The 27,492-nt window shown below is 43.7% G+C and overlaps 1 protein-coding gene and 1 long non-coding RNA gene across 10 annotated transcripts in view; one reads left to right on the top strand and one right to left on the bottom strand.

Annotated features, from left to right (window-relative positions):
• Positions 1 to 235: 235 nt before the first annotated feature.
• On the bottom strand, positions 236 to 21,857 carry YWHAB (tyrosine 3-monooxygenase/tryptophan 5-monooxygenase activation protein beta). 2 transcript variants are annotated; one of them, XM_060618881.3, is made up of 6 exons: positions 21,698 to 21,857; positions 6,810 to 7,112; positions 4,502 to 4,625; positions 3,464 to 3,627; positions 2,547 to 2,642; positions 236 to 2,247 (listed from the first exon to the last, which is right to left on the bottom strand). In XM_060618881.3, exons 2-6 carry the CDS (start codon positions 7,101 to 7,103, stop codon positions 2,191 to 2,193), a joined length of 735 nt encoding a protein of 244 aa, XP_060474864.1. In that variant the 5' UTR covers positions 7,104 to 7,112; positions 21,698 to 21,857; the 3' UTR covers positions 236 to 2,190. The 2 variants fall into 2 exon arrangements, with proteins under 2 accessions (XP_060474864.1, XP_060474871.1); XM_060618888.3 differs by lacking the exon at positions 21,698 to 21,857 and adding an exon at positions 18,352 to 18,382.
• A 163-nt stretch (positions 21,858 to 22,020) lies between these two features.
• Positions 22,021 to 27,492, top strand: part of LOC132672337 (uncharacterized) — a 35,621-nt gene continuing 30,149 nt past the window's right edge. For all 8 annotated transcript variants that reach the window (XR_013554512.2, XR_013554510.2, XR_013554511.2 and 5 more), the window contains exon 1: positions 22,021 to 22,298. This is a non-coding gene — a long non-coding RNA (uncharacterized LOC132672337). The remainder of the gene's footprint in view (positions 22,299 to 27,492) is intronic.

The raw sequence follows: 27,492 nt of genomic DNA, 5'->3' as shown, positions 1-27,492 counted from the left end.
AAGCTAAAAAAGACGGTTTGTTGTGGAAGGTGGAGAGGTGGCACAGAATGGGTGGAAAATGGTTAATTAATGCTAATTTCTTCCCTTTTACAACACCTTGACTTGGGGTTCTAACTGGGATGAAATAAGGATGTTTCCTACTTCTAAAGAAAGAAGTGAGCCAAAAATAGTGTGATCAGAATAGGTAGCTAGTTCTGGTAGTGAGAGAGATGGCGCCATAGATCAATTCACAGGCAACTGATAAAATTTTTTATTTCACTTTTGAATTTTTACACTTTTCCTGATTATTCCATGTAAGGTGGAAACTAGAACTTTGAAAAGACATACACAAATCTAGTACATCGGTAACCGGGGAGTTTTCTTTTTTTGCTATACTATTTTCACAACCACAGGTGTGCTTGCTCGGCAATAGAACCGTCACAGAAGCAAACGTGAGGCAGAATACTGGTGAGGAAACACAAAGCAAGAAAGAGCTACCAGATATACAGACAGGCTCGTTCCACATTCACTACTGCATTTTCAAGCGCCAAGTATTAACTGCACATTTTTGTTCAGCTAGAAGGGGCGGGGGGGGGGGGGGCAGGGATTTTTTTGTTTTTTTTTTTTTTGTTTTTTCCTTTTTTTTTTTTCTTTTGGTTTGTTTTAATTCAGTGCATGAATGTTTCTCATTTCAGCAGATGGACAAACAGGTGGACACTACGGCTACGTGGAATGTTCAAGGGAGAGGGGGGAACTGTGAGACTGGTAGGCCTGGCTATTCTGGACTCTCCCCACTGCGGCGTTCATGCAACTTCCCTGCATCATAGGGTCTTGTTCAAACAGGTCTGTGAACTTGGCTGGAGGAGGCACACTTGGGAGATCTGGTGACAGGTACTAACAAGCATTACCAGGGCTGGCTGCAATACAGGGAGAAATCATGGATGTTTAAAAATACTTTTTCCATTCAGGTTTCCGTATGACTGAAGAGCAACAAGCGTGCTGAGAACCAGAGGAAGCCAGAGCTGTGTGCTGGGAGCTCTTCTCAGAAACTCTTTGAAGCGCCGCCTGCTGACCAAAGTGCTCAACAACTCTGCTCACTCCCTGCAGGCCCCCATCCCTGCCCAGATGGGATTACATACGATGATGAACGGAAGACAACGGCAGAATTCAAAAAGAAAACGGTGTCAGGAAGCAGGACAGAAACTTAAAGAGGGAAAAGAATACCAAAGTCAACAGTCAAAAGGGACAGTGGGAAGAACGTTTCGATTTCAAAATTTAGAAGCCGGGAGCTAGGAAGCACCTGAAGATTGAGTACTTCTCAAGTGAGAGGCAGTCTCTGCAGAACACTACTCTTAAAGGTATCACCCAGGAAACAGAGGCGGCCTTTTTGATAGGCTACACACACGGCTTTTTGCTCCTCTAGCTCCCGGTTATAAGGAAAACAGATTCCACCACGGGAGCATAAGACAAATCAGTATGACGGCTGTAGGAAGGGGGTGTTAGCCACACGTCACACAACACGTGTTCCAGGAGCACTGGACCTTTTCACGGGGTCAAAACCCAATTATCTGCCACAAAGAGTTTCCATTTCAGGCTTCGAGTTTACTCAGAGGAAGACACTGTGGACGTCTGCGGTCACGAACTTTTGACTGGCAACAGCCCGGACTGGCCAAGCGCCTGTAATCCCCCAAACACAGGCAGAACTACTGTGAGTTGCTGTCACAATTGAATGTCACAGGACAGGTGTCTCACTCCGCGCCCCAGCGTCACAATATAATCTCTATAACTTTCTGTACAACTTTACAATGGAACTGTAGTTCAGGGACCAGTTGGATATCAGATTAAACTTTCCAAAAAGTTACACATAATTCAGGTCTATTTTTTTCTACCAGTAAGAGGTCTGCTAAGTTACAAAACCCCATAATCACAGTGTTCAGTTAAAAAAAAAAAAAAAAAAAATTCAACACACAGTAATCCTGTCAATGTTAATCAAAATAAAAACTTCAGAATGCCGTGGCATTTATGTGACCAATCGGAGTTTTAGATACAAACGCCAGCTGTTTATCCCATGGACCATTTTGCTAGGCTGAGGCTGTGAAAAATTAAAAGTCGACGTACGACTCCTTTTTTTTTTTTTCTTTTTATCGCACAAAAGGGATATATGTGGAGGGTACAGAGTGACATCGAACAGATCACGAAGCACAACAGACATTAGTTCTCTCCCTCCCCAGCATCTCCTTCATCTCCCTGGTTTTCCGACGTCCACAGCTGAAAAGAGAAAAACAGAGCTCGGATCAAAATAGGGCTACTCAAATTCACGCAGCGAGATAGGCCCAGCCTGTGTCAGCTTACCTTCCATCTTCACTGCTTAAAATTCTTCCTGTATTACTGAAGACAGGGAGACTGCAGAGGTCAAAACTTCAGCAGTCATTTCTAACCAATTTAACAATTTTAATACTTTTAACATGTACTTGCAGGGTACAGTTCCCCTTGAGTCTTGGGCAATAGTGAGTAGGAACAAGATTATACACCCTCCAGAAACAGCTGCACAAACCAGCAATACTTACAGTGAGATTGTCCCTAAGCAACTGCATGATCAGGGTGCTGTCTTTGTAAGACTCTTCATTCAGTGTATCCAATTCAGCAATTGCTTCATCAAATGCCTAAAACAAAGAGCCTTTAGCAAAGCTGTCACAGGTTCTCTGGAGCTAGTTTAGCCCCATTTTTTTCCGTTAACAACAAGTGAATACAATTTCTTCTCCAGTACCGTACTATGGGGGAACTGAGGCTATTACGACCTTGTTTGTTAGCTGTTTCAGCAAACAGATAATGCATGTTCATAAAGCACCAACGAACAATGACAAAAAAGTCCTCTAGCTGAGAACTTCACTGTATGTGATAAGATAGCAGGGGTTACTGTCAACCCAGCACAAATTCACATAACTTTTTAACTGCCAAAGATATTTCCAGTAACCCTTTTTCTTCTTTCTTTACTAAAACTCCAAAGGTCTGGATACAGGGAATAAAGTGAGAACAGAAGTTCACACCACTAAATCTGATTCAATTAAGTGCCAGACCTTAGAGAATTCATTTCATACCACTTTTCCAGATTAAAAAATTCTTAAACAACAGTGTGCATGTTCAAAGACTAAAAAATATGTAGAAAAGGCAGCTGAGTTACCAACAGAAGATAGGAGGTAACCCAGCACACAAAGAAAACCTGGTCTGATTTCTTTCTTTGGTTTACATAGTAGTAACTTCAAATCTTGGTATGAGAAATAGAATACCTAACAGCGGCCTACAGAGCCCAGAGCTTGACAAGAAAAAACACACTACCTTCCTCCTGAATTTTCTTAAATTCAGTAATAAAAACAAATTCTTAAAAAACAAGCACAAAACCAAAACCAACCAACCAACCAACCAAACACACACACACACAAACACTGTTTTCCTATGATCAGAAAGCACAGAAGGTCATTCTCACCGTTTTTGCCAGGCTGCAAGCCTTTTCAGGAGAGTTTAGAATCTCATAGTAGAAGACTGAGAAATTCAGTGCCAGGCCAAGTCGAATTGGGTGTGTAGGCTGCATTTCTTTCTTACTAATTTCAAATGCTTCCTGGTAAGCCTGCTGGGAGTTCGACACAGTGGCTGTAAGAAAGATAAGAACATTAAAGGGGAGGTTCTTTCCCAGGTGTATCGCACACTGGACCAGCATCTAGTTATTTTACCACACTGGGCGTGGCTGAGGAACCAGCAAATGAGGGGTGTCTCCGCCACCTGATTAACAACCATTCGTTAAACGTATACTCTCAGCCAAGTACTACATGACATGCTTTGGGAGAAAATGAAAACAATTAGGACAAAGTCTCCTAAAGCAGTTAAGAAATACAGAGATAACCTTTAACAAGACAGAACACGGGAAACAATACGCTCCAGTGGAAGAATCATGGACTTTGGAGTCAACAGACCCAAACCCGAATTCCAACTCCTATTCACTAGATGTGGGGTTTGGAGCACGTGAAAACTTCCATGAGCCCTGGTTTCCTTATCAGAAAAATGAACAGATTCCCACCGCAACTCCTAGAGTTTTGTAAGGAATAAACGAGATTCTAGAATACTTGGCACGTAGCAGGCACTTAAATAAAAGCACAGCTGTAGTTATCACCGTCACGAAACGCGTATGTGATGAAAGAAATGCATCACTATTTACTATAGCGGTTCTAGGCTAGCAGATACTTCAAAGTTTCAATAACGAGCCTTTTTTTTTTAAGAAAAGGATCTCTTTAAATGCACTACTGCGCCACACTTTTCATGCCCTGTTTTCCCCTTAGATACATTCTGATTTGTCACCCCCCATGACCCTGCTAATCACAGGTCAGCACAGTGCTGTGGTCTTCAAAATCTTCAGTACTGTGACAGTAGGGTCTATGAGGAACAAAGCAAAAACGGTTTTAAAATTCTTATGAAGGAAGACTGGCTCCACTACTGGTCAAATTTCTTAGGAGAAAAAAAAGTTACTTACTTTGTTTATTGTCTCCAGATGCCACCTCAGAAAGATATCTAAAATAATCTCCTTTCATTTTCAAGTAGAACACCTTACTTTCTGGTTGCGTAGCATTGGGAATAAGATATTTGTCCAACAGCTCCTAAAAAATGATTCACATTCTGTTAAGAATCTGGAAATATTAGTTAGAAGATGTTATAACTATGTTTGAGGTTCAAAACACATACTACCACTTCTAAATAATATTTTTGAAGATTTAAAAAACATAATTTCCATCCAAAGCTTTTAAGTGGTTTTTAGCCCAGGTCATAACAGCAGATGCCTGTGTCCTTCTGTTAAAAATCACTCTGACCATCCACAAGGGGTTGATTAAAGTCTAGCCACACAATGGAATGCTACGTAAGGCCTTAAAAATGACGATGCAGAACCACACTGATAACATGCTAAGGTTCTCAAAACAAGTCAGTGGAAAAAAAAAAAGAAAAAAGGATTATAAATACCACATGAATCCTATTTGAATATTAAAATATGTATGTGCACACGCAAATATGGAAGGGAAAACTCTTGAGGGATATTTATCAAGATATTAATAATGGTTCTCTATGTGACAGGATTAGAAATGATTTTTACTCTCTTATTTATACTCTTCTGCCTGGCTCCCCCCACCCCTTTTAAAAACAATAAACTTGTATTACTTCTGTAATTAAAAAAAAAAAAAAAAAAAAATCTTTACCTTTTGGGAGGAAAAAGGCGGTAATAGAGCAAAACTGCCAAAAACTAAGTTGAAAATCAATCGGACCTGGGTAGAAATCCCTCCTCTGCCACTTACTACCTGTGACCCTGTATTTAAGCACCTGTGCCTTAGTTTTCCCGGCTATACAATGGGGAAGCATAATAGCCATCTTCTAGGATAATTATGAGGATAAATGAGCCAGTGTATATGAAGCGCTTAACACGTTGCCTGGCACGTAGTAAGCACTCAAAAAGTAGCTAATACTATTATTAATAATAAATTCCTTTAAACATTTATGCTTACAACAAAAGCAGTTCTGAAGGAGTCCAAGCTTCGTATACAGAGCAATATTTTCGAAGAGTTGTTTTAGAATGTGGCATCCTGAAAAACTGGTTAAGAGGCAGTAAGTACCATGCTTTTCTTCACATTCTTTCAGATGCTCTTAAAAGCTGGTCTACATTTCAGGAATTATGGAACTTTCTTGCCCTTGGAATGCATGCCATACTTCATCTGAATACCAGATGTACCTAACATTCAGGAATTAGTGCACCATTAACAAACCCCCAAATTACGAACAGGCAACAAATTTAGCCATGACACTCTTACACCATGAGTCTCGTAAGAAGGGCAGCTCAATGCAAAAGCTTAGTTGTAAGGGAATTTAGTCAATCAGAGTGAGAAGCTGCAAGGGGCAGTCGTCATTTTAACACTCTCTGCAGACAGACAGGGTGTGACTCCTTATGGGTTAGGGAGGAGGAGTACTGCCTGATGGCTGACAAGCTTTGTACTGGTTTTCAAAAGAAAGGTGTCATGGGCAGTAATTCGGAGAGGCAGCCAGCAGGGGAGGAGGTAGATCCACAAGTGTGAATTCCTTTTCCCTTCAAAGCAGCCCTCACCGTTCATTTTTACCTGATTTCACCTGGAAGAAAAAGAAAGTTCCCAGTGGGCTCAGGATGTGAGGGAAAGGCAATATGATCATGACTTGCTCTAGGATACGCACCCCTCCCATCCAACCCCAGACTGTGGTCAGAGTGAAATAGTTCAGAATCAATCACTTGACCAAGGCTTATCTAAAACCCAGGAGAGGACAATCCCCAACCGCATCTGATCTGGCTTCGGAACGCAGGCCAAACTGACGGGCGCGGCTAACTTTCAGGCCTTTACACTGTGCAGACGCGACTGGGAGAGGGTGAAAGGGAGCTCAGCTTCTTGCTCCCGTCTCCCCTGCTGGAGAGGCATCACCACTCAGCCTGACATACAGAACAGCCTATCTGTGGCTGCACCTACCTGACATCCTGCCTATCTGGACTCGGTTTCTAAAGAAAAGATGGAGGGATGCTGACTCAGTGTTCCTGTTTATCCCAGGTCTTTCTGAAGGGAGGGGAAAACACCCCATTTGTGATGAGCGACCTCTGATCAAATAAGAGGTGAGAGAAATCACATCATACGCTCACAAATTAGTTGCAACTGGTTTGCAGCTTTCCAGTACATTCCAACACCTTTCTCTCAGAAGTCATTTGAGAGTTTGTATTTGCACATTAAATCGATACTGTCTGGAAATCACTATCTGAAACAGAAGCACTGGTCTCTTACCAGAACGTCATTGCAGATGTCCTGCAGTTCGGCCTCTATCTTCTCCCGGTACTCTTTGCCCATCTGCTGCTTCTTCTCGTTCCTCTCTGTCTTCTGCTCGATGCTGGAGATGACGCGCCAGGAAGAGCGGCGGGCGCCCACCACGTTCTTGTAGGCCACGGAGAGCAGGTTTCTCTCCTCATTGGAGAGTTCGTGCCCCTGCTCCGTGACCGCCTTCATGGCCGCAGCCATATCGTCGTAGCGCTCGGCCTGCTCAGCAAGTTTGGCTTTCTGTACCAGCTCACTCTTATCCATGGTCGTTCCCTAGAACAGGAGCAAGAGAGAGAAAAGAGAGGAAGCAAGTGTCAGGTTTCAGGGCCCAGGAAATGCAATGTAAATCTTCTTCCAACCGTGTGGGGAGAATCATACCTAGATACGAAACGTGTGCTTCCAAAAGCCCTCGGCAATGCTGAACATGAGCACTTACAGGGTTAAGAACTTTGCTAAGCTTTCTAGGTTTCTTTCTTTTTTTTTTTTTTAACCAAGAGTAGATATGTTCACAACAATCCCTTCCCCCTTTTTGAGGTGAAGAAATGGAGGTTCAGAGAAGGCTCCGGGCAACCCTGCTGAGAGACCCCTGGAGACTCATCTCTGTCCCCACGTGTCCTGTCTGCCTTCCCAGCACATGGAGGCTGCTGTACCAACTATTTCTTTAGAGGCTTATGCTAAACACACATCCCTAACTTCTTTCCAGAACTGTCTGGTTTTGACCAGTATGACTTTTTTCCCCATAGTATAGAGAAAAACACCTTACGTGTGATGAAGTGTGATGATTGCTTCCATTAATTTTAAAGCAAAGCTAGAGCTTTAAATGTTACATTTGGTAGTGCCCATCAAGAGCGGGCACCTAAAAATAGGAGCCATTGTTACCGGATCTTCTGCACTTTGCTAACTTTGTTACAAGGACACATTGTAGACAAGAGCATAAACCAAAGGCAGGCAGATTCAGCTCTCTCCAGCATCGCCTCTGCTACTTACAAGTGAAATATGACCTTGGTCACATCACTTAACCTCTGAGAGCTTCAATTTCCTTACTGGAAAGTAAGAAGAACATTACCTACTCTCCAGAGCGCTGCCGTGAGGAACAAAAGACCTGATCTATGTGAAGGTGCTTTGAGAAGTTTAGAGCATTACAAACAAGCATCAGGCACTAATTTTGTATATGGCATAGGTTGTAAGAGGAATGCATTCAAGATGCACGGCAACAGAACTTCAAACCATAACTGAGTTCATTTAAAAAAAATTTTTGAGGGGCGCCTGGGTGGCTCAGTCGGGTAAGTAAGTGTCTGACTTTGGCCTAGGTCATGATCACGCTGTTTCCAAATTCACGCCCCGCATCAGGCTCTGTGCTGACAGCTCAGAGCCTGGAGCCTGCTTCAGATTTTGTGTCTCCTTCTCTCTCTGCCCTTTTCCCATTCAGCGTGTGCACTCTCTCTCTAAAGTAAACGAACATTAAAAAAAATTAAAAAAAAAATTTGGAACAGTCACTTTCACTGACCTCAGCTTATCACACCTTTTAGACACCCATCAGTGAATACGCCTCAAATTATTCACCTCACCTTAGTCAATTCCTCACAATAATCACTATTTACAGAGAATTCAGTTTTGGGATAATATGTAGCTAAAAAATTTTGTTAAACAAAACGAACCAAAAGTTTGTTTTACGTACTGTTAGTTTAAATTTTGATATGTCCCTCTGTGCCACGGTGCACAAATATACTATTATCTTAGGTACAAAAAGGGAAAATACTACTTTAAATAATAGTAGGAATATCAGTATCTGTTTAAAGTTTACTTATTTTGAGAGCGCATGGGGGAGGGGCAGAGAGAGAGAGAGAGAGAGAGAGAGAGAGAGAGAGAATCCCAAACAGGCTCCACAAACTGAGATCATGACCTGAGCCAATATCAAGAGTCAGACGCCCAACCAACTGAGCCACCCAGGCACTCTGGAGTTATCAGTATTTTTAAAACAAATTCTTTCAGGGGTGACTGGCTGGCTCAGCCAGACTCTTTCTTGATCTTGGGGTTGTGAGTTCGAGCCCCATGCTGGGTGTAGAGATTACTTAAAAATAAAATCTTTAAAAGATAAAACAGAAAACCCAAATTCTTTCATTACTATATACACAGCATCACAATTTAAGACTCTGAAAATGACTAATAATTTTAAAATAGCAAAGGAAGTACAACCTCTCCTCACAACATGGTTTTGCCTCAAGTATTTCTGCACTTTCATTTATTTATTTATTTATTTTTTTTTTTAACGTTTATTTATTTTTGAGACAGAGAGAGACGGAGCATGAACGGGGGAGGGTCAGAGAGAGGGAGACATAGAATCTGAAACAGGCTCCAGGCTCTGAGCTGTCAGCACGGAGCCCGACATGTATTTCTGCATTTTTAAGCAAGAAATTCTACAGACAGGGCCCTATCACATGAAAATGTGTTATTAGATGGAGCATAAGATACGCCCCAAACCTAGACTATTCCGACAGATTTGGTTCTCTAAGTTCAGAACTACTATTTTCCTTCCCACTGCCTATGATCTAAGTCATACTCAGAGCCTCGTCCTACATAAGGCTTGCTAATTCTAAGCTCACACTCAGTGAAGCAAGTCTCACCTGATCTGCCCGACATCTTCACCCACGTCACTAGAGGGAGACTGTAACAGAGATAATAACCCTCATGAAACATTCCATTTGCTCTCCTACATTTTCCGGCAGTCCCCAGGGGCACAGCGTTCGTTCTAATCAAACAGCGGCAATGATGCTATTTCCAGGTGACAACTGAAAGCCTGTATGTCATCGGAGAGGCTCTCTTCTTACACAGCAGCCACATAGAAGGCCGTGTGCTCTAGACGCTGTGCAGTGCCGGAAGCCCGAGTCCCTGAGTGACTGTCGTGCAGGGACTCCTACAGGCTGGCCCTGGACTGGAAGTATGGTCACTGGGTGAAGTCACGGAGATGCTGGTGCTGTTGGCTGCCACAACGCAGCCTAGTCTACTCTGATCAAAGTCCATCAAAAGGACGCCATCCTTCGTGTTCAAATTACACACCTACTCACTATGTCTAATTTTCTTGACCACAAAGTCTTTCAGACTCTCAGACAGCAAATAATCCTATCTTCGCTGCTCCTCAAAGTGAGAAACATTCTGAGAGAAGCTAACTTTCAATAACTTCAGAAATGTTCCAGTTTGCGGATGAATTCAAAGTTAGCGACCACTCAGTGGCCCACTCTGAAGTTCATCGAACAGCACTGTGCAACTCGACCGGGAAAGATTCCAATTAATAAAGAACTGGCCCAAAGCCAATTCAGAGCCAAGCCATCACATGCAGGATTATAAAAGAGTAGTAGAGAAACACAAAGGATCAACACTGCCCCAAAGATGCCACGAAACTCTTTGGCCTTGCCAGCCCCCCACTTAAGCTCCCCTCCCAAACAGTGAAAGTTGAATCCAACCTCTCTGAAGAATCCTGACTGCTCCCTGGGAGCTCTCAAAGGTACATGCCCTATTTCTCAAAATCAAATATGGGCTGTTTCGGGGCCAAGTATTTCAAGCTTCTTCAGAAGTTGCAAGAGCTTCTTGGACATTGAGAGCCATCACGATATGTTAAGACTGAATACATGTCTTCAAAAATGTACCCATCTGTTTAAAAAACTTTAATTTCATACACACACAGGCACACGACAACTACAACAAACAAAATCCACAGCCAAGTGTCCTGATGCCTACTGCTTACATAACTTTTGACTTATATAACACGGATTTTGAAGCAGCTAGACCAATTTCAACAGGAAATGGGTTACACAACACCCAGCAGTTTGGAGGAAGGCAGGAGACGAGAGAGATCTGGAACAGTTCCTAGTTCTGCATCTGCAATAAGCCTCCCTTCCATTCTCCCCAGACCCACGGCCTTTAGTCTCCTGTTACCTTCAGCCCTCTTGGTGTCTTAAAGCACAGACCCATTCTTAAAACTCTGACTGAGTCACTTCCTGCTCAAAATTCTTTAAAGTTCCCTCCCGCCAATAGTAGTCGGATTCACTCCCGTCATTGAAGATTTTCCAGCCTATCTTTCCAGCCTTTTGCCAAAACATGCCCTCCACACAATTTGTGCTTCTGCCAAAATGGTTTTCCTGGGAGTCTGCTTTTCGGTCTCCATGTCTTTGCTCACGAAGCCACTCCCTCTGCCTGGAATGTCCTTTCCCATCTACTGAGCATACAGAATTCTTCAGAGAGTGGCCCGAGTGCCATCCCCCCAGGAAGTCTTTCTGAAACCACCAAGCTGGAGATGTCATTCCACCATGGTTGATAGCCACCGGCCACATGTAGCTATGTCACATGTGGAAACCATGGTATTTTGGATATATGGAGTTAAATTTTTAAAAAAACTATTAAAATAGGCGCACCTGGGTGGCTCAGTCAGTTAAGTGCTGGACTCTTGATTTCAGCTCAGGTCATGATACCAGGGTCACGGGATCAAGTCCCGACTCAGGTTCCGCGCTGGGCGTGGTGCCGGCTTAAGAGTCTCTGTCTCCCTCTGCCCCCCTCCTCTGCTCACACTCTTTCTCCAACGAACAAAAAAAAATTAAAAATAACAAAAAAATAAAACATTATTGAAGTAAATCTCACATGCTTTTTGCTTTTTTAATGTAGCCACCAAAAAATGTTTAACACATGAGGACTGTATTCTATTTCTACTGGAGAGAGCTGCTCCAAGCTGAAAATATTCTCAACAAAGCATTTCATCTATCTCTCTCTTCACGACTTATCACATTTCTTCAGTACTAAAATGATATGTATTTATCTCTAAGTCCCTCACCACACCATAAACTCTTTAGGGCATTATCTCCCACAGCACCTTGCATCCGATCCGCATCAACTGGCATCTGCTGCATGAACAGATCCCCAAATGAAGGAATAATAAAACTGCAAACGTGGCAGTCTTCCCTCCGCTCAGATAATTCAAAACACCAAGTACCTATTCTTCACAAGCACATTAAATCCTCATAATGTGTGTACCTCATTCCTTGTACGCCTGCATCCTCCTTCAAAATTACTCTGCCAAAGGCATGCATGGCACAGGGAATATCGTTAGTGGTACTGTAACAGTGCTGGACGGTGACCGGTGGCAGCTAAGCTCGGGTGAGCACAGCATTGACGTGTAGACTTGTCGAGTCACTATCTTGTTCACCTGAAACTAGTGTACCACGGCCAGTCAACTGTACTTCAACAGAAAAAGAGAAAAAAAACAAAGTAACTTAGTCCCGCCCCCACCCTCACTCAGTCACCCTCAACGACTCTTCTGGCAGCTCCACCAAGTCTAAACTCTGCCCGGCCTTCGAAGTCCTTTGTCGATGTGGCTCTTCCGTACCGGTCCGGCTTTCTCACTGGCCACTCTCCAACATGGATCTTCCTCTCCGGCTGGAGAAGACCCTCGAATACCCTACACGTGTCAGGCTCAAACACCCCTGAAAGGGCTTTTTTAGTTCCTCGGTCTAGAATGCTCTCCTCTGTACTTCCTGCCTACGCAAACCCTATCCATCCACCTGGCTAGAAAGCCTTCCATGGCTACCCCAGCCCCTGCTGATGGACCAGCCTATGAACCCAAATGTACCTGTAGCCTATGACACAGTCCAGGGCCTACATTCCATATGTTTTCTGGTACACACGATGAGCAGGGTCCCTTCACCAACAGTCCCACGTGTTATGCCCTCACAGGAAAGCTCCCCGTTGGTTTCTCACTTAATGCCTAACGCTGTGCCAAGCACAAAACTAATGCTCGAATAAGTATCTGTCAACTTTTCTCAACAAATCAGTACCGGGAGAGCAGAAAGAGCAGGATAGCTGTATGTGGTTATGGCAGAAAGGCAACAGGACCAGGTGTAAGAGCGGGATGTGCTACTACAAAGCCCCGTGAGCTTGTTCGATCTCAGCCTTCCAATCTGTGCACTGGAGACATGACATCTAGCTCACAAGAGGTGCTGTGATGAGGTGGTGCAGGGAATTAAGGGAAATCTTTTTCTAAAAAGAAATGCATAGTGTGAAACCAATGGAAGCACTATTATTCCTCTAACAGTACCTACACATCCCTGTGTCGGCCCACAGATGTGAGCTCGGTTTTTTATTTATTTACTTAACATTCAACCCAGGAGAAGGAAAGCAAGTCTAGATTCTTCTTGTATAGGAGGTGAGTATGTTACAATGTTAACGTTCCTAGATAAGACTCCAGCCTTCAACAGCCTCAAAGTGGACACACATGTTAACCATAACACCTTCGCTCATTAGTTCCTAATTGAATTTTCTTGAATTGAATGCCAAGAAGTGACGGTTTATAATCAGGACCTACTTTTCTTCTGAGACTCTCAACCAATGTCCTACCAAGAGAAACATCAGCAAGAGGTCTTTTATTTGCCTCCCCGAAACCTTAAAAGGCTGTGGTCTCACCATCCAGCCTGGCACTGACCGCTCAAAGACGCCAGAGCAAACCTGTTGGAGGCCGCAACACATCAAACCAGGCAGAGTACCAGCAGACTTCCTTGTGCTGGGCACCAATCAGGAATGCCGACACGGAGATGCCTCAGAACGGTTCTCAAGCACAGCCATATGATGATGATGGGTGTCTATCTCTGCTAAGCCACTGGATGAGGTCCTGTAAACACTTTAGAGGACTGGGAAGCATTTGCCGATTAAATCAGCAATGCTTAGTGAAAAACTGGAAACAAGCTAAATCTCCAAGAGCAGAGCGGTTAAGAAGATGGATAGTTGGTATGAGACTACAGGCCTGTTAAAAGAAGGGAATTAATGTCACTTATCTATTAAAGAGATACATATAATCGGAAGAGGAAGAAAAAGAGGCACAAAAGTATTTCATTTTTGTAAAATACCGCTAAGTGATATTATGAAGAATAATTCTGAGGGTGCGCATGAAATGACAGGATTTCCTTCAAATACATGAAACATCAAATCTGACAGTAAATGCTGAAATGAAAGTATCTACGAACCAACCACGGCCCTCTATCTCAAAATTCTTTGCCTAGAGGATTTCTTTTAGCCAGGTTCAGAATACTGAGAGGCCATTTCGCAGTAGCGTGAAGCAGATATCCAAGCACAGGAAGGAAAAAAATAAAAAATAAAAATGACTACCCAGTGCTAATCCATATAAAAAAAGAAAAGCAGCCTTGCAAAGGAAGAAAAGAACTGAAAATGACCTTGTGAAACGTGGCCTTCAGCTATATCTAACTTTCAGTTATGTTTTGTCTTCAAGGAAAAGGACATGCTCACTTCTAAAATACTGAGCTTTGGGGCACCTGGGTGGCAAAGTCGGTTGAGCGTCCGACTTTGGCTCAGATCATGACCTCACAGTCCGTGAGTTCGAGCCCCGCGTCGCGCTCTGTGCTGACAGCTCAGAGCCTGGAGCCTGTTTCAGATTCTATGTCTCCCTCTCTCTCTCTGCCCCTCCCCTGCTCATGCTCTGGGTGTGTGTCTCTCCCTCTCTGTCAAAAATAAATAAACATTAAAAAAATTTTCTTTTTAAATAATAAAATACTGAGCTTTAACGGAGCTTAATAATTTGCTAGAAAAGTTAAAATAAGGATGCCATGGTCTATCATGTGTCTAATTATGAAACACACGGGAATGGAATCTGTTTCTAGGAAAGCTCCACATACAACAAATCTGGGCTTCAAAAAGAGAAATTTGGCAACGTTTAAAGTAACTTCTCTAAGCCTCAGTTTCCTCAAATGTTAAAAGGAGACATTAGTTGCTATCAAATAAGATGATGTGCAAAAAAAGGGCTAGTAGGTGCCCGGTGGGAGTAAAGGAAAGAAAGTAGACACATTCTTACCCTTAAGCTACTTCACAAAAACGTAGTGCATATAATTCAGTGTGTTGAAATCACTGCAAGTGAAAAAACTCTTTTTGAGTATGAACTCTTTTCTTGGAACTCACTGACAGGAGCACCTTAAAAATCTAGACTCCCAAGTTTCCACGGGGTAGGAAGGGATCGTAAATTCTGACTAGCGTTCAGCCGCACCATTCCGGACAGAGCATCCACAGCACCATAAGGCCAAAGGTACAGTTCTGGAGTCACTCCGCTGAAGGAAAAACAGATGCCAAGCTACAAGCAGGAAGGAGTGAGAAAGTCAATGGGACCTGATGGTCAGGGGGTGCTACCCAGAAAAAGTGAAGTACTCCTAGCTCTTAAAGAAAACTACTCACTGAAAAACACCCACTCTAAACATGTCTGTGTGCCATTCAACACACAAAATTCAGAGTCATGTCACCAACTTAATTCCGTCCGAACATTTGCAGGCTCTCTGTCAGAAAATGAAACAGCATGTCCGAAATACAAAATCATTAGTGCTGATGTCCAGCAAACACAGAATTGTGGAGGAAAACTTCTATTTCAAAATCTCTTCCCTCTTCTGCATCAGTTGTTGAATATTGTTGTTAATTACGTCCAATTAGCCAAAACTAAAACAATGGAGGTATTAAGTGATACCCAAGGTCACACAATGTGAACCCAGCAGACAGGACAACAAATTGATATCTTGGCTTTAAAGGATCAATCCCAAAAGACAATATGCTGATTCTGATCCATAAACGCAGCTCAACTGGTCAATCTTGTAAATAGGGTTCAAAAGCTTTGAGCCCACCTACATAATGGAGTGACTCAGCCCAACTACCAGTACCACACCCCAACTCTATAGGTTACCTGACCTCTGTGAGTCTGTTTTCTCATGCATAAAACAGGCAAATCTACACAATATGGTTTTTGTAAGAAGTAAACCAGTTCATGATGCAAAATACTTAACAGTCTCTACACACTGTGAACACTCAAATAGCAGCCACACAAAAGTGGTCAGCCAGGGAAGGGACACTTAACTACAGACCTCATTTTTGTTTTTAATGTTTATTAGAGAGAGAAAGAGAGACAGGGTGCGTGCACAAGCAGGGGAGGGGCAGAGACAGAATCCGAAGCAGGCTCTAGGCTCTGAGCTGTCAGCACAGAGCCTAACTAGGGGCTCAAAGTCAGGAGCTGTGAGATCATGACCTGAGAGGAAGTCAAAGTCAGAGGCTCAACTGACTGAGCGACCCAGGCGCCCCCACACCTCATTTCTTTTAAATCCAAATGGATTTATTTAAAGACTTTTAAAAGAAAGACACATGTTAATTTACCTATGCTTATTTCTAAAGTAGCACTTAGCATAGTTTACCCTAAATGTCTTTGTTGACTCCCACACTGGACTGTGAGTTTAAGGCAGGAATCCAGACTTTATCTCTGGGCACCCAACTTGTGGCATAATGCCTGCCATGCTGAGTAGGACTGTTTCATCACTTGATGCACCCCCCTTTTTTTTTTTTTGAAGTTTATTTATTTACTTTGAGAGAGAGAGAGAGAGAGAGAGAGAGAGAGAGAGAAAACACAAGTATGAGTGGGGAAGGGGCAGAGAGAGAGGGAGAGAGGGAATCCCAAGCAGGCTCTGTCAATCACACGACTTCGAGATCATGACCCGAGCCAAAATCAAGAGTGGGCCACTTGACCGAGTGGGCCACCTAGGCGCCACTCGATGCACTTTTTTTTTTTTTAATTTTTTTTAACGTTTTATTTATTTTTGAGACAGAGACAGAGCATGAACGGGGGAGGGGCAGAGAGAGAGGGAGACACAGAATCGGAAGCAGGCTCCAGGCTCTGAGCCATCAGCCCAGAGCCCGATGCGGGGCTCGAACTCACGGACCGCGAGATCGTGACCCAAGCTGAAGTTGGCCACTTAACCGACTGAGCCACCCAGGCGCCCCATCGATGCACTTTTTTAAAAGAAGTGCAGAAGGCTGTTATTTCCTATGTGGACAGAGATAAGTAGACCACATCTGACCTATAAAATACAGACTATATTTACATTCTGCCTTAGTCTACTTTTTGAGTAGAGCCACCTTAGCTCCAATCAGAAGACAACACTATACTTTTTGACTAATGTTTCTCAGCTACTAATTTTTGAATTATTTTTTAATGTTTATTTATTTTTGAGAGAGAGAGAGAGGGAGGGAGGGAGGGAAGAAAGGAGGGAGGGAGGGAGGGAGGGAGGGAGGGAGGGAGAGGGAGAGGGACAAAGGATGAGTCGGGGAGGAACAGAGAGGGAGACACAGAATCCAAAGCAGGCTCCAGGCTCTGAGCTGTCAGCACAGAGCCCGACACGGGGCTCAAACCCACGAACTGCGAGATCATGACCTGAGCTGAAGTCAGACACTTAATGGACTGAGCCATCCAGGCACCCCCCCAATTTTTATATTTATAGATTCAAACTGAGTTTCAACAAGCCCTTAGAATATTTTCTGTCCATCTCCTCTTTTCAAAAGTCCATGCCAGTTGATTGTTGATTTAATAAATAACAAAAATACCCATCATTTATGGTTTACCTAAACGTGTACAGCACTAGGCCTTTATTATCAACTCATTTAATCCTAAGTATTCTATGAGGTAGGTGCCATTGTCCCCTTTCACAGATGCCAGGAGTAACCTGCCCACGGTCACACAGGTATTAGCTGTCACATGGTCTTTCCTCTATGTGGCACTACCTCCTAATGCTCAACTAGGATTCCCAATGCTTACTTAAGGAAAAGATAAAATGGACAACTTTTCAAAAAACATACAAAGTTATTACAGTGAGATTTCAGAATTGACCTTACGTTAATTCATCTAGCTTTAAAAATCAAAATAAAATTAAGGAGTTAAAAATAGCATATGCCAAAAACTCAAGAGACTGTCAAATAAGCTTTGAGGTCTGTGGGCAAATAGAACAATGGCCAGGATTCATATCTACTTTATTGTTACCTCTGTCCCGGTCAAGGCCATTCAGAAATAACTTTTACTGTTGGGTCTCTCAGGTTAAACAATGAAATAAAACTAACAGGAAAAAAACTTACATAAGAGAGAACTGGCCAGATTATTTAAAAAAAAAAAAAAAAAAAAAAAGGTTGTCTCACTAATTTACTGTTGGGAATGACTTGTTCTCTTGAGGTCATCAATCAATCTCATCTCATTATAAGTACATATTAGAAACACAACTATGCCTGTATTAGAAGATCTCTTAGCCCAGAAAGCAGTAAGCTTTTTTACTTGGCTTTTAGCACACATATCCCAAAATAGAAAGTACTTTAGTCTCTTTTTCCTCCCTAAGTATTCCCCTTAGAAAAATTCCCTTAGAATCCAGCTCCAACTGTAAAGTTTCTCCCTCATGACACACAGATGACGACCAGAACCAGATTCCTGTAGAGACCAAGATGGTTGTAATGCTCAGAAGGTGCTTTGAAAAAGCAAATTTCTCGCCCCCTTGCTAGCGTGAACTGCCACCTCTCCTACAAAAATGCAGGAACCAAGGGGTGTAAAGTCCCTTTACAAGTAAATCTTAGTTAGTTCTGGGGTATCCTTATTTAAAGGACAGCTGCCTAATGTGATGCCACTGAAAGAATAGGTAGCCTAACAGGAAATTATAATTTTCTCTCTACTTACGTAGATTTATTTTCTCATCTCTTCCTCCCCAACAAAATAGGGAAAGTATCAAAATCTACAAAAAAAAGTAGTATGATAAACCAAAATCAGTGATGACAGTCCTGACCACATCCCATTAGGTAAAGAACCTAGGATTAGATAAATCAGTGTGCCACAAAGTAACTGATGAATCCTTTTCCTAATATGAAGCAAATGCTAGAAACACTGGGGTCTTCACAAGCTTGCTTCCTGATGCTCACCAGCAGTATCATCCCTACAGGTCAGAATAAATACGGTCCTTCCAATGTATTACATGACATTTATCCTCAAAAATAGCTAAAATTCCTGCCCAAACACATTTACTGTAATAGGATATGTGGAAAGAAACATTACGAACTAAATGGTGTTCACACAAAACATGTTCTACCATTAGCAGACACCTATTATTAGAGCCAAAGTGCCTGGGTTTGATTTCTGGCTGCAGCGCTTACTTACCTTGTGCTGTGTATGGGTCTAAGTATATACACCCCTGGGGAAATTATCTAACTTTTCTATGCCTCAATTTCCTTATCTGTAAAATGGGGCTAATTGTACTTACCTATCGTTAGTTGTTATGAAGACTTGGTTAATATGTGTAAGGTGCTTAGGACAAAGCTTGCCACACAGTAGGCAGTGTAAGTGATTACTATTATTATAGACTAATTACCTGATGCTACCTCATCAGCTGATGAATAAATTACAAATGGACGGGTTTTTTTTTAAGTTTATTTGAGAGAGAGCTCACGTGCTAGCAAGCAGGGGAGGGGCAGAGAGAGAGGGAAAGAGAATCTTAGGCAGGCTCCAGGCTGTCAGAGCAGAGCATGAATCAGGGCTCAAACTCACGAACTGGGAGATTGTGACCTGAGTCAAAATCAAGAGTCAGACGCTTAACCAACTGAGCCATCCAAGTGCCCCACAAATGGATGGATTCTTGTGTCTATGCTATGTAGCATTTATGCTTTGTCTAGTCTCTATATATGTATATGCACAGATATAGTCAACTAACATTTATTAAACACCTACTATACCCCATATGCTTATTTTAATTATTGAGTTTGTCACAACACAACAAAGACTATATTACCATTCGTATTGTACAGATGCAAATAGGCTCAGAAAGACTGGAGATGCTATACACAAAATAAAGTTCTACAATAATATATCGATTTTTGAAAAGCAACAGGTATATAAAGCAGGGATGGGTCTCATGAGAATGCAGCTGAAGAAAAAAGAAAGCTATTAATAGTGGACTCTGTGATTTAATAAAAAAAAAAAAAAAAAAGCTTACATTTAACAGTTTACAGTTTGTAAAAAAGGCCTCAGGACAACTCTGGAGATAGAGAAGCTAAGAACCAGAGATTAAGTAACATGCTAAAGATCCCACAGCTAGAAAATGCCATAGGCAAGACCTGAACCAAATTTATCTGACTCCAAGTCCAGTGCTCTTTGTTTCTATATCCACAGCCAATTGGGCTAAAGTCACTTTTTGCAGTGGCTCAAGTCTCTGGAGACTGTCCCTCCGGAACTAGCATCATGGGAATTTGCTCCGCCTGGTTTTATGGAGGCTGCCTTCCTGATCTATAGAGCTCCAATTCTAAAATGGCTTCAACATAACACAAGCACTGCATGATGGGAAATGTACAGAAGATTATAGGGTAGGAGCCATACTCCAGGAGCTGACAGTCCAGAAACATTTGCTCCTGATGAATGAGGATATTCAATCTAAAAATTAGGTGTGTGGTCTAGTCCAAATTACCTCATTTCCCATAAAGACTTCATCTGTAAGATGGGTGAATGGTTTCTTATCTCACTGAAGAGAGTCTAGGAAAATAATTCAGTAGATGCTACGAATTATTAGCGTTCCATTTGGAAGACCACACCTAAAATTCTAAGTAGGGTTCAGTAAAAACTGACACGTTTTACCCTCACCATTCTGTATGCTGCTAGGGAAAAAGATCCAAGAAAAATGAGGGTTCAGACAACTGAGATATTCCTGAGAAATGGGGTACGTTGGGAGCAGTCAAGAAAATCACTAATAATCAAGCACTATTTATACATATAAATTTCCAAAGAGAAAATGCAAAAAGCTGAGTAGCTGTGTGTCCAGTTCTATAAACTGCCTATGTGTGTGGTTTCATTTGAACAATTGAGACACAGTGAGAAATTCAGACAATTTTCATGTTCTTGAAAGTGCTTCATCTTTCTGCTTTGGATCCTGTGGCCGCCTGATTTTGTATGTTCATAACATCATCTTGCCAAATTCCGTCTCCCACACAGGACAAGTAAAATCAGAGTCTGATGCTACCTAGCCTTACCAAAGAAAAAGGGAGTGAAGCCAAGGACAAGAGACATGCATTTTTACAGAAACGCTGGCAAATTACCAATACTGCCACCTTTGAAAACCCCATTACATGCAGTTCTCCATTTGCAACAAAGATGTACTCAATCCTCTAAAGATAAGGGGCCCAAATCAATCCCACCCCTTCCCCATCACCAGGGAGGGCACCAGGCAAATTTCAGCCCCAAAAACGTGCTAACACACAGTATGGGTAAATGTTGGGTGAGGACACAAAAGACTTTGGCATTAAATGACGGTAAATACCGTGGGAAAACACTCCCGATTTTCAGTCTCTGATATTTTTTTCCCGGGCATCAGGCCTGACTCAGTAACCGGTTCCAACAAATGCATTTTCTTGGTTCAAACCTCAACCCTGTGCTTCTCAGGGAATCTCGGGTTCTGCTAGGCTCCCAAGCCAGCGAACGATGAAGAAATGGCTTTACTGCAAAGTGGGAGGGGGTTTCCCCTTTGCTCTCTCCCAAGGTTAAACCCCTTACCCATCCAGGGGAGTCGATACAGGCCCTGGGCCTCGAAAACTCGCCCGTATTGGGTTAAATTTTAATTTTTGGAAACCAGAAAGCAAGGAACAGGGTTAATAGGGCTTAAAGGGTCGGTTTTCGCCAAGGAGCAGGGAGGGGTCGCGCAGGGATCGAAGCTGGGGAGGGGGGGAATGGAGGGTCGGGGGTCCGCGGGTCGACGTCCCTCCGGGTCCCGTTTGGAGCCGCACCCCGCCCGCAGGGCAGGGCCGCAGGCGGCGAGGGCTGCCCAGGCCTTTCCGAGAGCGATGGGGCTCGGCCCCGGAAACAGGGAGGGGCCGCGGCCAGGCCGGGCCTGCGCCGCAGGCGGCCTCGCGGGGCCGGGGAAGCCGCGCGCCAACACCTCCCGGGGTCCACCCGCGGGTTCGCCCGCGTCGCCACGGCAGCCGGCCCCTGGGAAAAGCTTCGCGCTTGGGCCCCCAGGGGCCCCGGGCGGACCCCGCACCGCACTCACCGGGGGAGGACAACAGGGAGCAAAGGTGATTGCGGGCGAAGCTCCGAGCGCGGGTCACCGCTTCCTTCCCAAGCCCACTCCTCAGGCAGCAGCGGCGGCGGCTGCAAAGGCGGCGGCGGCGGCGGCGGCGGCGGCAGCAGCTACCCCGGCTCCGGAATCGGCGGCGGCGGTGGCGGCAGCTCCACTTCCGCTCCGGTCACCACTTCCGCTCCGGCCCGAGCCCCGCCCCGCCCCTGCGCCGGCTCCTCATTGGGCGAGCGGGCCACGGGGTTGCCCCGGCCGCCCGAGAGGGGCGCTGACGGAGGGAGGAGAAGGGGAGAGGAGACCCGGACGCCGCGGACGCGGAGCGAGGAGGAGGCGGGCGGAGGGGGACGGAAATGGGGGCGGAAAGAGGCGGTGGGAGAAGAGGGGGTGGAGCCGGGGGAGGAGGGAACGTGTGGGAACTTGGGGACTGGGCGAGGTGAGGGCTTGGGCGGGCGTGAGCCCCAGGTGCTGCGCTCTCTGCTTGGGCTCGGAACCCGGCAGGACCAGGACCACAGTCTCCGGGGTCATCCGTTCCCTCCCCACCCAAAAAGGAATCGCCACCGGGTCGGAGGCTGAGGTCAGTCCCCTTTCGCCATGTGTTTTGGGAATACTGGACCTAGGGAAGGACAGAAATTGCTTTTCCCTCAATTTTCGCTTAATCTTCCCTTTAGCCCTTTACGGTACTTACCATTTTGCTCATTTGTGGCCCGGACCAGGACTGGAACCGGCCAAGTCTTTGGTTCTTTTTTTGAAGCGGGTCTCTGTGATCTCTTCGTTGAGACACGCCCTTCCCAAGCCTCCTAGGGAAAGCTTAAGGGAAGGAAACAGGCCTCTACAGCCCCCACTCCCATTAAACTCAGTTCTCCAGAACGTCTTTCACCTCTCCTCCCTCCCTTTCATTCATTCTTTTAACAAATATTTACTGAGCAGGCTTTGTGCTCTGTGCTGGAGACAGAGCAAGCATGAGACAGACGGGCCTTGCTGTCTTGGAGTTTACAGTCTGGTAGGAGAAAGAACAAAGTAAATAGGCCTTTGTCATCTCTCCTTTACCCTTACTTAGCTGAATGCTACAGACTTCTAACTCACCACCCTACCCTCAGCCCTGCCCCCATCAACTGCCAAAGTGATCTTTAAGAAATGCCATTCTTATCTTCCCTTTCTTGCTTAAATCCTTTGGTGGTTACTCAGACCTGGAAGACTATTGATAAGCGCCTTGAGTGTGACAGGTGACAGTCAAGGTTCTCCCTTTCCCTGCTCTCTCCCCTCCATGATAAAACCCCATTTCAGCTGGATGATGCCCTATCCTCCCAATATGCCAGCTCCAGTATTTCTAAACCATTTGTGTTAGTTGCCAACATTTTTTAAAGACAGAAATTTCCGTGTGAACAGAAATCTGCATCAGTACTCCATCTGGCAGGACTGTGTTCACATTCCTGTGTGGCAACAATGGGCTGAAGCCAAGGAGTGGCTGTCCATTCTAGGTCAGAGACTTTTCAAAGTGCCAGGGTCCCCTCCCGACCTGAGTCTGCTTTTCTCATTTATGTATCTGCACGTAGGCATTTGTGCCAGTGACCCCTACACTTTTAATATGAGCAAGATTGAAAGAGAGTGTTGTGTAATGTAAACAGCACGGATTTGATGTTAAAACCGCAGGATTTGAACCCCAGAAGAGTTTCCAGTGCAAAAACTTCTCCATGGGGATCCATCTTTGGCAAACCAAAAAAAGATCAGTAATCTAGAGATTGGCTCAGGTTGAAATAATGCAGTGTAATCTGACTGTGGCTTCTGCCCCCATCCAGAAAATGCCTTAGTGGGTCAGAGGGCTCATGATAATTATACCCAAATGACGTCATCAGTGCGTTAAGGGAACAGAAGTGCCTTTTGCCAGGCACCCCTGAGTGTCTGCTAACAGGTTGCATGGATTACCTGCTTTCATCATCTCTGCATTCTAGGCCAGAGGTCAACAAACCACAGCTATTGACAGACAAGCAGATACTGAAATACAATGTGGCAGATGAAGCCCAGGATATTTTGGGAGCCTGAGAGAAAGGCACAATCCATCTTGGGTTGGTGGGAGAGCAGGAAAGACTTTTTGAAAGGGAAGATACTTGAGCCTTAGATTCTATAAAGGATTTTTTTTTTTTTAAATTAATAGGCTATTGGTGTAGAGCAGTTTCAGGTTCACAGAAAGATTAAAAAGTTCAGTGTTCCCATACACCCAATCTCTGCCCCTCCCCATTTCCCCTAACATTAACAGGCTAGTGTTGTACATTAGTTACAATCAATGTACCCATATTGATATGTTATTAATGCAATAGTTTACATTAGGGCTCATTTATTTTGTACAGTTCAATTAATTTTGACAAATGCACGATATCTGTATCTACCATTGCTATCTCCTACAGAACAGTTTCACTGCCTTAAACCCCCCTGTGCCGGGGCACCTGGGTGGCTCAGGCGATCAAGAGTCCTTCTGACTTGATTTTGGCTCGGGTCATGATCTCACAGTTTGTGACTTCAACCCCAGTGTCAGGCTTTTGCACTAATGACATGGAGCCTGCATGGGATTCTGTGTTTCCCTCTCTGCCTCTCCCCTGTGTGCTCTCTCTCTTCTGTCTCTCAAAAATAAACAAACAAACATTAAAAAAACAAAAAACTCCCCTGTGCCTTATGCCCAGTGGGCCAGCCAGAGAAGATGCTGAACAGGAGGCAGACTCGCATCTTGTTTTGTTCCTTCCTGTCCCTAGAGGGCCTGTACTCTCTCTGCTCTTTCCAGTAAATAACATTTAGGCTAAAATGAAAAAATTTTAAAAGACAAAAGAAACCCTACAAAAACCCAAGTATTCACTTACTTGACCCTCACCCCCTGCCCTCACCCCAATTCCTTGGCAATCACTTCTCTTTTACGCTTTGTTTTAATTTTGCCTTTTCCAGATGTCATATCGTTAGAATCCTAAGAGTGTCACCTTTCCTGACTGGACTCTTGCACTAAGCAATATGATTTAAGGTCCCTCTATGTCGTTTTATGGCTTGATGGTTCATTTCTTTTTATCACGAGTAATACGCCACTGTATGAACGTACCACATTTTTTCCATTCACCTGCTGTATGGATTGACTTGTGTCTTTTATTTTATTTTTAATTTTTTTAATGTTTATTTATTTTTGAGAGGGAGAGAGAGACAGTGTGTGAGCAGGGGAGGGGCAGAAAGAGAGGGAGACACAGAATGTGAGGCAGGCTCCAGGCTCTGAGCTGTCATCACAGAGCCTGACACGGGGCTTGAAGTCAAGAGCTATGAGATCATGACCTGAGCCAAAGTCGGACACCCAACAAACCAAGCTGCCTAGGTGCCCCCTTTTTTTTTAAAAAAAACTTTTTTTTAATGTTTATGTTTTGAGAGAGATAGCAGGAGTGGGGGAGGGAGAGAGAGAGAAGGGGACAGAGGATCTGAAGCAGGTTCTGCACTGACAACAGAAAGCCCAGTGCAGGGCTGGAAATCACAAACTATGAGATCATGACCTGAGCCAAAGGCAGATGCTTAACCCACTGAGCCACCCAGGTACCCCTCACCTCCCATCTTCCAAAAAGAAATGTAGAAGTCCTAGTCCCTGGTACCTGTGAACTGTGGCCTTATCTGGACAAGCCTTTGCAGGTGTAATCTAGTTAAGATGAAGTCATTAGGGTGGACTTTAATCCAATATGACGGATGTCCTTCTAAAAAGAGGAATAGGCCATGTGATGAAAGCGATTGGGGTGAGGCAGCCACAAGCCAAGGAACACCAAGGACTTGTAACCACTGCCTGAAACTAGGAAGAGGCAGGAAGGGATTTACCCAGAGTCCCAGGTAAGGGTGGCCCTGCTGACACCAGGTTTTCAGACTTCTAACCTGTAGAACTGTGAGAGAATAAATTTGGTTGTTTGAAGCCATCCACTTTGTGGGGCGTTGTTACAGCAGCCTTAGCAAACAGATACACCTACTGAGGGACAGAGATCTTGATTCAGTTTCCAACAGTTGAGAATAAAACTGCTATAAACCAGGGCCCCTGGGTGGCTCAGTCAGTCAAGCATCTGACTCTTGGTTTTGGCTCAGGGCATGATCTGAGATCGAGTCCCGCACTGAGAGAGTGGGGAGCCTGCTTGGGATTTTCTCTCTCCCTCTCTCTCTCTGCTCCTCTCCTTCTCTCAAAATAAATAAGCTTAAAAAAAGAGAGAGAGAGAAGAAAAAATGCTATAAACCTCCTTGTGCGGGTGTTTGTGTGGACGTAAGTTTTCAGCTCATTTGGGTGAATACCGGGAGCACGATTGCTAAATCACATGTTAAACCTATGTTTAGCTTTGTAAAATATTATCAACCATCTTCCAAAGTGGCCGTACCATTTTCAATTTCCACCAGTAGTGAAAGAGAGTGCCTGATGCTTCATATCCATGTCAGCATTTGGTATTGTTAGGTCTTGTTGTTTTTGTTTTGTTTGTTTTTTATTTCAGCCATTCTTACATGGATGTACAAAGTAAGAACCTAGTTTGTTTCTCCAAAGTTTCTTTTTGTTCCTATTACTCTGAAATTTCATGGTTAACAGCCTTGAGACACCCAGTGGCTTGCCTGCCTGCCTTCCTTCCTTCCTTCCTTCCTTCCTTCCTTCCTTCCTTCCTCCTCTTCCCTTCCCCACCCTTCCTTTTCTTTCCTTTTTCCCTCCATCCATCCTCTCTTCCTTTCTTTCACTTTTTATTATGACAATTTTCAAGCAAACACAAAAGTTGAGAGAATAGTACAATAATCTCCATATACCCATCACCCAGCTTTATTTTACTCTTCAGTCTATCCTTCTTACTATTAGCAGGATTTTACAGCAAGTCCCAAATACTACATCCTTGCCTTTGTAGATACCTTAGTATGTAGTTCTAACAGATGAGAATTTAAAAATGAATAATGAAATAACAATTCCATGATCACACTTCAGGAAATTAACACACACACAGTCCATGTTTGATATTCCCTCATTGTCTCAAAAATGACTTCTTTTACACTGGCCTACTTAAGTCCAGATTCAAGGTCTACCCATTGCATTTAGTTGCTAACTCTCATTGAATCTGTAACAATTACTCCTCCTCCTTTTATTTTCTTTCTTTCTTTTTTCTTTTCTTTTTTTTACAATTGATTTGTTGAAGAAACTGGGTAAATTATCTTGTAGAATGTCTCACAGTCTGAATTTGTCTGATTGGACCTTTGTGGTGTTTTTAAAATGTGATACAATACCTTGAATGTCCTGTATTAGATTCCAGTTCAATTTTTGACAAGAATATTTTACAGGTGGGGTTGTGTATTTCCTATTGCATCATATGAAGAGGTACATAATGTCTAATTATTTCTCAATGATCTCTTTCCATTTGAAACCCCATTTCCTTCAGCTCTGGGATTTTTTTTTTTAAGGTTTATTTATTTTGAAAGAGAGAGAGAGTGTGAGCAGGAGAGGGACAGAAAGAGAATCCTAAGCAGGCTCTGTACTGTCAGCACAGGGTCCGATGAGGGGCTTGATCTCACAACCAGTGAGGTCATGACCTGAGCCAAAATCAAGGGTTGGTCACTCAGCCGACTAAGCCAGCCAGATGCCCCCAGCTCTGGGATATTTTTGTGAAGTCTTTCTTTGGTGATGTCTTTCCTCCATCTCCCTATTTTCTGTGTCTTCACTTTCTGGAACTAATTATTCAGATAGCTGAACTCTTGGAATGATTTTCTAATATTTTTTTTTTTCCCTCTCATTTTTCTTTAGTGTT

This window comes from Panthera onca, chromosome A3 (genome assembly GCF_046562875.1).
Source record: "Panthera onca isolate mPanOnc1 chromosome A3, mPanOnc1 haplotype 2, whole genome shotgun sequence".
In the NCBI taxonomy this organism is placed as follows: Eukaryota; Metazoa; Chordata; class Mammalia; order Carnivora; family Felidae; genus Panthera; species Panthera onca.
This window is presented reverse-complemented; position numbering and strand designations above follow the sequence as displayed.